The 12,599-nt window shown below is 49.2% G+C and overlaps 1 protein-coding gene across 1 annotated transcript in view; it reads right to left on the bottom strand.

Annotated features, from left to right (window-relative positions):
• PDZD2 (PDZ domain containing 2) overlaps window positions 1–12,599 on the bottom strand; it is a 262,954-nt gene that overhangs the window by 39,906 nt on the left and 210,449 nt on the right. Inside the window, exons 7-12 of the mRNA XM_062211925.1 lie at window positions 10,553–10,698; window positions 7,846–7,965; window positions 6,709–6,823; window positions 1,839–1,912; window positions 1,471–1,696; window positions 549–666 (exon numbers count right to left, since the gene is read on the bottom strand). Coding sequence (XP_062067909.1) covers window positions 549–666; window positions 1,471–1,696; window positions 1,839–1,912; window positions 6,709–6,823; window positions 7,846–7,965; window positions 10,553–10,698 — 799 coding nt within the window. The remainder of the gene's footprint in view (window positions 1–548; window positions 667–1,470; window positions 1,697–1,838; window positions 1,913–6,708; window positions 6,824–7,845; window positions 7,966–10,552; window positions 10,699–12,599) is intronic.

The raw sequence follows: 12,599 nt of genomic DNA, 5'->3' as shown, positions 1-12,599 counted from the left end.
AGAGCTAGGCGTGTCTTGTGTTAACAGAATATCCACGCTCTAACACAGCTCTCCAGGTTAAGTAATCAGACACTTGGTGATTTCAGACCTTAGGCTCCTAGACACCACTACTCAAACAGGAATGCACGCAATGGAAGGCTCGAGAAAGAACGCTTCCTAAGAATGGCCTCCCATGAAAGGTCATGACTCCAGGACTCTTTTGCATCCCTGAGTTTTGAGCCATTACGAGCAGTTCCAGAATCTCAGTGTGAATTTTGAAGAGATGAAAAAAGTCGAAGAAAATATTGAGACAATCGGGTATCTGCATAGAGTTGTATTTTGAAACTGAACTTGGGAGTTCACAGAGTCCAAAGCAAAGAAGCCAAGATCCAGGGTTCTCTGATTCACCCCGATTTCACTTCTCGCAGCTTTGCATTTTTGGAGAAGCTATTCATGGTAACCCTAGCTGTGTTACTGGAAATAGAAGCTTTAGCGTCCTTCTGAGGAACGCGAGAGTGCAGCTACCCCGTGAACACGTCAGAACCTGCCCTGTCTGGGCTACCACAAACCTCAGGTTGCTCTCCATCTTGGCCACGGATCCAGGCGCCAGGCTGTGGATGTAGATGCCTGGAGGGCTGTTTTCCAGAGCCAGGCAGCAGGCACCAATGCCGAGTCCAACTCGTGGCTCTGTGGGAGGCGGCGTTCAAGGAAAGCAAAACCAACGATTACACAGTCGCCAGGAAAGCAGCGGAACAACAGATCTCATAGGGCATCAGCGTATTCAGACCAAGGGCCATCCACTGTTGGACCAGATCAGAACGTAAACCCCTGCTTTTCCCTGTCAGCACAGCTACGTTCTGTTAAAGAAACGAGTGCCCGGGTGAGCCCTGGGGTGACTTCGGGTGGTGAGCGTCTCCAGGGGCCATTCCCTGCCCGGTCGGATAAGCCTCCCGACCTTACTCTAGGAGTAAGCAGAGCAGCGGGGTGCAGGCAGGCAATATTTGTATCTTGGATATCCAGCTTGTTAGGTTTTTTTTTTTTTTTTTTTTTTTTTTTTTTTGCCTTTCCTTGTAGTGACTAATATCTTGGTTATCTGTTACTTACTTGTTCATCACATTTCTACAGTCGGTAGGGAGAGCAAGGGCACAAAGATGCAAAGCAGTAAGGTTCGGCGCTCACCCACAACTTGCAGCTACTGGTGCTGGTAATGACGTCTTTAACGCGCGTCTCTGCTACACAGTGGTTCCTCTAGCGAGAGCAAGGAGAGCTCTGCACCACAGGTAACTTCCCTTCACTTATGTCAAAAAGCAACCAAAGATCTCTACTTTCGAGCCCATTGTCCATTTAGGGAAAACCACCACTGTCGTGGCTAGCACAGGGTTCCCAAGGGACACTTCACAGAAAGGTTAGGAAAAGGAAAATCAACCCAAGAACAGACGCCACACTGCTACTCAAGAGAATGCAGAGGAAGCGAGGAGCCGCGGGAATCACCTTTGTTGAGGGTCACTTCCATGACGATCCTGTCCTTGGGTCCGGGGGCCTTCCGGCCCAGGGACGAAGAACCGCCTTCCTCAGGACCTCCCACCACGGTCGCCGGGCTGGTGTTGAAGTTGGGGGAGCTGGATCTGCTCATGTGTGTGGGTGTTGAGCAGGGCGTGAGGCTGGGGCTCAGTAACTTTGTGCGCACCGTTAAGACGAATAATCCACTCCGGATTTGCTGCGGATACAAGGCGGCAGGTGGCTACGATCTTCAGACTGCCCCTATCTCCAGGGTGAGAGAGTTCCCACCGAACCCACACCAGAAGGAAATAAAGAGAGAAGACCCAGAGGATAAAGGAGATCGATAAGAATGTTGTTACCTTGAAGGTATGAATGGCTTCTTGGAACGTCAAGCCCTTGATCGGTATTCCATTTACATCTAGGATTTCATCCCCTAGCAAGCAAATATGAGAATTACATTAAGTTTTAATTTACTGGAATCTCACTACTCAGACAGGCCCAGAATGGGATACCATATGGTCCCTGATTCACCACCTTATCAAATGACTTTTATTGTTCTAATCCACTTTCTTCAGCCCAGCTCTCAGCATGGCACAAAATGGGACAATTAATGACGACACATTCGTTTGCAATAATTCTGCACTTTAATCTTCCAGGAAGACGACCATGGGAAGTATCCAGATCTCATTCTTTGGCCATTTCCAAGTTTGACAATATATGTTCTATGTAGAGATAAAACTGCACAAACTGAGTTCCAAGGCTTCCTTCCTAATGTTTTAAAAAAAACTTTACCCCACTGGCAATGAAGCAGGAACACACATATCACATTTGAGAAACCACCCCCATATCCTCAGAAAGACAAGCCCCAAAGCCCCGTGAACCATCACACCGCATGGAAAATGGTTTTAATGGTAGACACACAACACGTGCAGAGATAGTATTAAGAGATGGTGGTGGGGCTGGTGCTGTGGCATGATGAGTAAAACCACTGCCTGCAGTGCCAGCATCCCATATGGGTGCCGGTTCGAGTCCCGGCTGTTCCACTTCTCATCCAGCTCTCTGCTATGGCCTGGGAAAGCAGTAGAAGATGGCCCAAGTCCTTAGGCCCCTGTACCCATCTGGGAGACCCAGTGAAAGCTCTTGGCTCTTGGCTTCAGAATGGCGCAGCTCTGGCCGTTGTGGCCAGATGGGGAGTGAACCAACGGATGGAAGACCTCTCTCTCTTCCTGCCTCTCCTTCTCTCCCTGTGTAACTCCGATTTTCAAATAAATAAATAAATAAATCTTTAAAAAGAGAGAGAGAGAGAGAGAGAGAGAGAGAGAGAGATGGTGGTTCCAGCTCCAACAAGTATCTAGATGTGTGCTCTTATTAATATAGCCCCAGATTCTCCACCATGAAGGTGGTAAGTTACTATATCAAACTACAAGGTGTGTGTATGCACAAACACATCCCCCCAGCCGTTCCCTGGCTACCCCATCAGCTTCAGCTCCAAGAAGGCACAGAGTCAGGCCATTTCCCAAGCTGCTGCTGGTGTCTTCTGGGAATGTAAAAGGGCTCAGGTACCCTGGTGGAGCAGCACAGTCCATGTCTGGTTTGCACACTGGTGACAAGGGCTGCTTTTTGGGGTAACGGTTCATCAGGAACACCAGGGAGAAGAGCCAATGAACATGGCCCAGCAGTGACGTGCGGAATGCTCTGGTGCACTTGTAACCGAGCGCAGAGCTGCGCATTTGCACCTCTCACAGCCAGCCCCTCCAGCACCTCGTGTAAGTGCTTAAAGGAATCCTCTGAGATAAGTTACAAAAATGTAGCGATGGCCCATGCAGTTTTTCAAAGATTTATTTATTTACTTGAAGGGCAGAGGGACAGGGAGGGAGGGGCATGGGGGTTGTGGAGGGGAGGAGGAGGAGGAAGAGGGAGATCTTACATCTGTTGGTTCACTCTCCAAATGGCTGCAATGGCTAGGACTAGGCCAGGTCAAAGCCAAGAGCTGGTATCTCTGTCAAGGTCTTGCACATGGATGGCAGGGGCCCAAGTATCTGGGCCATCATCTGCTGCTTTCCCAGGTGCATTAGTGGGGTGCTGGATTGGGAGTGGAGCAGCCAGGACTTGAGCTGGTGCCCCGACAGGCAAGACTTGTGCTCCAAGTAACGGCTTAATCCACTGGGCCACAACGTTGGCCATCCCCTGGCCCCACACACTTGCTATACTTCCTTTCTTTAATGCAACTGCAGAAGTTATAAAGTAAGTGGGAAAAGAAAGGTCTCTGTTTAAAATCACCTGGCATAACCAATTACTCAATTAGACAAGAAAGTTTATGTTTTTGGGCTGTTTCCACGTGGGAAAAGGAGAAAAACATTAAAATGATTGCTCATACTCTTAAAATTTATACAGGATTTTTAAAAGGCGTATCACTCAACAGGTTGAAAATCCATTCCAGTGCCTTTCATTTCTTGTAAATGAGCACACATGAGAAAACAGTATTTAGGAGAATCAAATGTTATTAACCTTTCCTTACTATTGATTTTCCCCTCCATTCTGCTCCATTCTACCAGCCTTGCAGGATGAATTTCAATCAGGTGAACACATGGCATATTCATTATAAGAAAGCCCTGCTAGAATTTTATGTTCTGAAACTAGACACAAACTCCACCTGGGAGTGAACCCTTCCTCTAGGAGACGGACATCCCCTGCTACGGAAGTAGGAAGGCTGGCCACGTCCTAGCGTTAGCGCGCAGGCCTCTCTGCTCTGCCCCACAGCCCCGAAAGAAAGACTCCAATTCACTCTCATCAGTCAGAGCAGAGAAGGGCAGCGTAACAACAGCATCGAGAGTTGGGGTCAACTGATCCAAACAGTCATGGCATTTTTGAAGGCAAGGAGGAAATTCGGATTTAATCACATCACGTCATTTTGCTGTCGAAAAGGGTATATAGCCTGAATCAGCTGCTGCAATGCAAAAATACAGACGTGCACATGCATACTTAACAAAATCCTCTCCTTATTAAAAGGAGCTACTGTGTCTGCACCTACCTTGCCTACCCCAATCTTTTTTTCCAAGTATCGTGACGGGTTCAAGAAGGAAGACTGAGTGGCGAGCTCGATCTCTTGTACTTAAACAGGGCAGTGATGAGATGGGGACACAACTGAACAGGGGTCAGGAGAGTGGGCTTACGTCTCACTGCTACTGTTTACTGAGGATGGGACCAGTGCATAGTCACCTAATATCCGACTGTCAGATTTTGTATTTGTGAGATACAACTTGGTACCTCAGCACAATTATTAAAATTTACACTCATTTAATATTTTATTTATCTGAAAGAAAAAGGAAGAGGAGAGGAGGAGGAGGAGGAGGAGGAGCAGGAGCAGCAGCAGCGAGATCTCCCACCTGCTGCTTCAGTCCGTGAATGCCTGAGATCCTGGGGCTCAAACAGCCTGGAGGCAGGAGCCAAGAACTTAATTCAGGTCTCCCATGTGGATGGTAGGGCCTGAAATACTTGTGTCATCACCTGCTGCTTCCCAGGATGCGAAGAAGGAAGCTAGAATTCGGAGCAGTGCTGGGACTCAGACTCAGTCACTCTAAGATGTGCACATCCCAGGCAGCATCTTAACCACTGCCTACCCCTCAATATTATTGTTATTCTTTTAAAAATTCATTTATTTATTTGAAATGCAGAGAGTTACACAGAGGCAGAGAGGTCTTCCATCTGCTGGTTCACTCCCTGTGTGGCTGCAATGGCCGGAGCTGTGCCGATCTGAAGCCAGGAGCCAGGAGCTTCTTCCGGGTCTCCCACGCGGGTGCAGGGGCCCAGGGACCTGGGCCATCTTCCACTGCTTTCCCAGGCCATAGCAGAGAGCTGGATCGGAAGTGGAGCACCGGGACTCGAACCGGCGCCCATATGGGATGCCGGCACTGCAGGCACCACCTCTACCCACTACACCAGCGCACCAGCCCCTCAATATTATTTTAATTTGCACTCAGGAGCACTTGTCTAGTATATTTACATGTGGCAAAATGGTAGGTCCTATGGAGAACACAAAATCTACTGATTGGGGTCCAGTGTTGTGGCACAGTGGGTTAAGCCACCTGCTGTGATGCCGGCATCCCATATAGGAACTGGTGCTAGTCCTGGCTGCTCTACTTCTGATCCAGCTCTCTGCTAAAGCACCTGGGAAGTCAGTGGGAGATAGCCCAAGTACTTGGATCCCTGCCACCCTCGTGGGAGACCTGGATGGAGTTCCAGCCTCTTTGCTTTGGCCTGGCCCAGCCTCGGCTGATACAGCCACTTGAGGACTGAGCCAACAGATGGGAGATATTTACTCTCATTATCCCCCCCTTCTCTCTCTCTGTGTGTGTGTGTGTGTGTGTGTGTCCCCTTCTCTAACTCTGCCCTTCAAATAAATAAATAAATTTTAAAAGAACAAAAACAAAAACCCATTCATGGGGCCAGTGCTATGGCATAGTGGATAAAGACACTGCCTGCAGCATTGGCATTCGATATGGGTGCCAGTTCAAGTTGTAGCTGCTCCACTTCCGATCCAGCTCTCTGCTAGGGACTGGGAAAGCAATGGAAGGTGGCCCAAGGTCTTGGGCCCCTGCACCTGTGGGAGACCTGGGAGAATATCCTGGATCCTGGCATCGGATTGGCCCAGCTCTGGAAAATGAGGCCATTTGGGGAGTGAGCCAATGGATGGAAGACCTGTCTCTCTCTGTCTCTCTCTGCCTCTGCCTCTCTGTAACTCTACCTTTCAAATACATAAATCAATCTTTGGGGGAAAAACCCCTCATTCATTAGGAAACAAACTCTGTGGTGGTAGATTTCAACAGCAAGATATTCACTCTACTTCATGCCAGTCCAGAGGCAAGAATGGACTAAAAACTCTTAGGAATTTTCAAGGCAAGGAATATGATCCAGGACCATGCAGCCAAAGTAGTCACTTAAAGACCCCAATAAAAGTTGTCAAGTTATTTGCACATATGAACTTATTTAATCCTCACAACAACCCTTCAAGCTAGGCATTAACATTTCAAGTTTGCAACCCAGGAAAGTGAAGCTCAGGTTCTATTAGTGGTCCAAGGTCATGATATCTAAGTGTTAGAGTCAGCCCAGGTCTACAGGATTCCCAAGTCCGTGGCTTTACGGGGTGTGCCACTCCACATCTTGTGAGGGAGCAACTTCACACGGACCCAGAGCTCACTGTCACTGAGGATCCCAGGAAGGTTCTCCTACCTTCTTTAAGTCTTCCATCCTCTGCAGCTGAGCCATTAGGGAAAATCGTCTTGACAAAAATCCCCATCTGTCCTCGAATGCAGTCCCGACCACCGGCGATGCTAAAGCCAAGGCCCTACAACCAAAGCAGATGGAAATCTCGGTTGACACTGCAGTATCTAACTTCCTATTTCAGTATTAACTGACGGCCTCCTTCCCCTCTTAGTATTTAATGGAGCCATCATTCTCAACCAGGCTTGGAAGCTGAAATTAAAGCTTGCGTTCCATCCCCATTCTTCTCCCTATATCTACTTGTGTAGCACCAGCCATTCAGTACATTAAAGGGAGAAAGTTTTAGGTTGAAACACATGCAACTGATAATATTTGACAATCTCTGACCTTCAAAAGTGATAATTTCATATGGATCAACTAGTATAACATGAGTTATACTAATCAGATGCCATATTTTTCTATTTTTGCCTCAGTCTTTCCATTTTGTATATCAAAATGGATATTGTGATGTTTGTATAATATCACTTATTCTCTTTATGATAATGGCAAAACTATGAAATTCATTCTAAAGGAGACTGGGAGTATTCTCCGAGGCTGCCGGTTCTGCTTTTCTTTCAATAGAGGTAGAAGACGGCAATGGTTCACCCGGCCCTTGACGCTGCTGTAGGACTCAGGTGGTGGTGACTCCTCCATCACAAGCTCTACAGGGATGCAGCCATCTCACACTCCAAAGTCCACAGGAGAGACCACCAGGGGATCCACTTGAATTTATACAAAGGCCACTTAGTCCACTGCTCTTTCTGTAGTTTTTTATTTCATGTAAAATCAAATAATGAAAGATAAAATGCAAAGTACCCACTTAACTGAAGACATTCTTCCTATTACAGTATTTAACTGAAGCATCCTTCTCGTCAAAGCATTTAACTGAAGGCCTCCTTCCCCTCTGAGTATTTAATGGAGACGTCATTCTCAACCAGGCTAAGGGGTAAGCTGACCAACCAGCTGTAAATTAAAGCTTGCATTCCCGCCTCCTTTTCCCTCTTGGATCTATTTGTTGCACTTAGCCATTCGGTACCTTCACTCTACTGAAGGATATATGCTGAGCAGCACCTGGAGGATTCAAAACAGTCCACACAAAGAGCCCACCTTGCCTTTTTCTTTGTACAGCCCGATGATGGAGATCACGGATGGCCGAATGAGCCGCCAAGGCGATTCCACCTGAGTGGTGCTTAGGGAGCGCGTCGACTTCTTCACGATGTGGTACTCCTGCAAGTCAGCACACGGCGCCGTCAGAGCTGGCCTCATTGACCCTCTGCATGGAGGTGCACTCGACTTCCCAAGTGTCACCCAGCCATGTCCTACTGGTCCATCTCTGGTCCACTGGCTTGAAGAAAGCCCATTAGAAACAGCTCTGGGAGAGCAGCCCTGCAGTAATCCTTGCCACGCCTTCTCCCTCCACATACACGGCTGCCTGGGGGCCACAAGCACCAGGTGTTGTTTTCGCTCAACTGCTTCCTCCAGACTCTGCAGGTGGCCTCAGAGACGCAGGACGGCCCCCTGGGGTCAGGCTCTTCCTTGGAAGTCACCCCAACTCCCATGCCCCAGCTCACAATCACCGTTAGAAAGTATCTCACCATTTCAAGCTTAACCTACTCATTCAAAAATGGAGCAAGACCTTGTCTCTTCCAAAACCCAAACCACAAACCCAGGCGACGCTTACTCCACATAAAACGTCCTACTAAGCGGTGGCAGCAGCGTCAGTAGAATCCCTCACATTTGGGAAATAAAACACTTCCCATAAGCCACACTGTCCCTTCCTGGCACAGGGCGGCTCAAGTCCCCAGCCCCTTTTCTTGTTCATCACCCACAACATACACGTGTGAAAGAAGGGTGTGCTATTTATAAGAAAAATAAGAGCCTCTACATTCTAGCTCCTTGCTATGCTTCTTAGAATAATAGATTTCTTAAATTATGTCGCTATTCTAGCATAAATCAAAAAACCACCTTGTGTTTAATATGAGAAAGGAGACATCACAAAATAGCTTAAATCCTTAATTTGTGTGTACGACCTCCAGATGAAGAAATGAGAAGCCCTCGATATCGTAACCCTCCTGGCAGCTTAGAACAATTGTACTTTGCAGTTTCACAAAGTATCTGCCAGCAATGTTAGCCTCCCAGATTCTGCCTCATTAAATAAATGATGTGGGCTTGGCAAAGTTACTGCTCTTTTCCTGAAACCAGCACAGAGATGGCCAGACACAACCTGAGGTTTTCCACCCTCAGACATTGAGGTTTGTGTGTGAGCTCACAAAGGAACACGTTCTTTTTCCCCAACCTTGCCCCTTTGGGAACTGGTAGGAACCAATGGCCTGCAGGCTCCACTGATCTCCCTGGGGGTCTCTGTCCTCCCTACTCCCCCCATTTCTGGACCCGAGCTGTCTAATGTGGTAGCCGCTTGCCACCTGTGGCTGTTGATGCTCGACAAGGATGCGTTAAAATAAAACACGCACTGGGCATTCTCAGTAGCCACTTCCCAGGTGCCCAGCAGACACCAGCCCCTTGGCCGCGATGGCAGTGCATCTTCTCTCGTCTTGCTCAGCAGTTAAAACACAACCTGACTCTCCTGCAACTCCCTGGTCCCCCGTGGCTCTGTGGGTCCCCACCTGGAGCAGGCCACGGTCCTGCCTGTCTCTGGCCATGGGTGGGTCCGGCCACACCTCTACAGGCTCTGTGCAGCTTTTTTTTCTGCATCTTCTCAGTGCCCTGCTGCCTTAGAGCTGCTTTTGGGTGAATTCAATACTGAACAGCCTGATCAGTCACTGTGTCTGAAATAGGAGCACTTGTTTTCCTGGGATGGTCAGAAACTTTATCCTGAAGCATAACTGACTGTTCTTCGCAGAGATTCTGGCAAACGGCCTTGAGCAAAATAGTCAACCTCTTCGAGATGCAGGTGCCCCACCTGTACAATGCTCACAATACATGAAAAGGAGGGGCTTGGCCCAGACGGTCTGACCTGAACCCTGAAGGATGCTACCACCTGTGAGTCACCAGGCACTCACGTGCGGTGTTGCTGCCACACCTGCCTCCTCCATGCCCGCTCCACGGCAGACTTGAGAACGTGGTGCCCCTGGTTCCTCTTAGGCCCACACGTTCCACAGAGATGCAGCCTGCCTCCAACTTGGCTAGCAGACCAGTTCCTATGGGGGCTGGGTAACATGACCGAGCAGCTGCCCCACGCGGGGCAGCACTCTGATGGGAACAGGATCTGGAATATGGAGCTACTGACCTAACCACCTGCCGATCTACAGCCTTCTCTGATGGTGGCTGGTTAAGTCAAAGGACAGGAAGGACCCAGGCATGGCGTCGGTGTGCACATGCTCACACAGCCTCCGCGCTCACCACACATACCCACACCACCCACACGGTCGGGACGCTGACATACGATGCTCCCGTGCAACTGGCGGCGGTGTTCACCACAGACCGGGAGACGCCATTGTCTCCTGGCAGTTGAAAGCAACTCTCGGTTCCAAAACACACAGAATGGAGGGGGGACGAAGACGAGTAGGTCCAATGAGGGATTGGATTTCCCCTGTAATTTTCATCTATTAGCCTGACCTCCTCCAGACTCTCTGGGTAGACCTCATGCTGTGTACTGTCTTTGCCTTCTCTCTCTCTTGCCTCAAATACTCCTGGCCCGTACAGAACTGTGGTTCTTCTTAACACGGAAGGCCTTGATGGTCTTTGAAAGGACAAAAAATATCCTGGCAGCCTGGGGCCTGGAAACGTGCTCTCCTGCCCCTCACCAAGCACGTGCCCATGGGAGCAAGAAAGCAGCCCCTGGGCCAGGACCGACCTGTGATGCCCCAGAAGAGTCCAGCAGCTGGGGGAGGGAGTGCTTCCGGCCATCTCGGGAGACCTCCAGCATCCTGGCCCGGGGGTCCCCGTTCCGCACCATCAGCTCGTTATATTCCTCCACGGACTCTAGGCGGTGTACACCCCCTGGAACAGAGAAGGGGAAAAACCTGGCTTGATGCAGAAGCAGCATCAAGGGAGCACCCATTGCATTGATGCCCACACACGTGGTTTTCAGAGGGCTTGGTGTCCCACACACTCAAAGCACGAGCTCCCCACACCTCACCACCGAGCTCGGCGTAGGCCTACGTGTCGAGGCTGCTGCTGTGGCAGGCTGTGAGGAAACTGTCTTTGCAGTGACCGTCATGGCTAAGGAGCGCTGTGCATGTCTGATCCACTAAGGCGGAGCCATGGTGGATAGGACATAACTACAGCCAGAGCCTTTCAGTAGACATCTCCTAGTGATGGCAGCGTGTCACCTTGTGGCTGTGCAGTTCCATAGGAGGACTTTGTAAATAAACTTTACAGTAAAATACAGCAGAAATGCACACAAATCCTAGGAATATAGTTCAGTGAGATTTCACGAAGCGCATTTACCAAAACCAACACGCTGATTAAGACACAGAATAGGAACAAGAACCCCAAAAGCTCCCTTTGTGCCACCAGCTGCCCCTTGCCCAAGGGTAACCAAGATCTCGACTTTCAGCACAGTGGGTTACTGCGGCCTGTTCTTGAACTTTATGTAAATAAATGCACACAATCTGTACTCTTTTTGTATCTCATTCTTGGCATTTGTTTGCGAATTCAATCACGTAGTCTGTATGTCAACAGTCCGTGCGTTCCCGTTCTGTATAACGTTTCATTGAGCAAAGGCCCTGCAATGTATTTATCCATTCTATCGTTGATGGACATTTGGCTCGCTTCCAGTTGTGGGTCTGGAATAAGGGGCAGCCAGCTTTCTGTTCTGTAAAGTCCAGGTAGTACATTTCTCAGCCTGTGGGGCTCCAAACACTTATTCTCTCTCTCTGTGATGCACTGACCGTGTAGGAAGCGTTTCTAGGTTGTGAGTCATACACACACAGCTGCAGGTTGCAGGTTGCTAATCCTGGTCCAGAAGGTACTGTTACTGAATGTTCCTGTACACATCATTTCTGCAGAAGACCATCAGGGAGTAGTGGAGGTTCTGGGCCGCAGTGGGCACCTGCACACATGCGTTCTGGCTTCTCCCCATCTGGGTCACACGTGGAAGTATCCATCTTTTATTGTAGCTATTCTGGTAGACATACAATGGCATCTCACTGTATGTCTTTTTCTTTTTTTTTTTTTTAAAGATTTATTTATTTACTTGAAGGTCAGAGTTACAGAGAGGAGGAGGAGAGGCAGAGGGAGATGGTTCCATCCGATGGTTCACTCCCTAATTGGCTGCAACAGCTTGGAGCTGTGCCGATATGAAGCCAGGAGCCAGCACCCAGGAGCTTCTTCCGGGTCTCCCCTGTGGGTGCAAGGGTCCAAGGACTTGGGCCATCTTCCACTGCTTTCCCAGACCACAGCAGAGAGCTGGATTGGACGTGGAGCAGCCGGGTCTTGAACCGGCGCCCATATGGGATGCTGGTGCTTCAGGCCAGGGTGTTAATCCACTGCACCACAGCGCTGGCCCCCTCAGTGTGGTTTTCAACGTGCACTTCACTGATGATGAATGAGATTGGGCTTTCATTTTGAAAATTGTTTTTAAACTTATGTATTTGAGGGGCAGAGATGGACAAAGCTCCCACCTGCTATTTCAATTTCCAAGTGCCTGCAATGGCCAGGTCTGGTGTGAAGCTAGGAGCTGGGAACCTACATGAGTTCTCCCACACGAGTGACAGGGACCCACCTACCTGAACCATCACCTGCTGCATACCAGGGTGAGCATCAGTAGGAAGCGGGATTGGGAAGCAGAGCCGGGACTCAAATCCAGGCACTTCTGCATGGGACCCAGGCATCCTAGCACGATGCCAAATGTCCAGACCCGAGATCTAGCTTCTTTTCATATTTTCATCGGCTGGCTG

The sequence above is a fragment of the Lepus europaeus genome, chromosome 15 (genome assembly GCF_033115175.1).
Source record: "Lepus europaeus isolate LE1 chromosome 15, mLepTim1.pri, whole genome shotgun sequence".
Taxonomy (NCBI): domain Eukaryota; kingdom Metazoa; phylum Chordata; class Mammalia; order Lagomorpha; family Leporidae; genus Lepus; species Lepus europaeus.
This window is presented reverse-complemented; position numbering and strand designations above follow the sequence as displayed.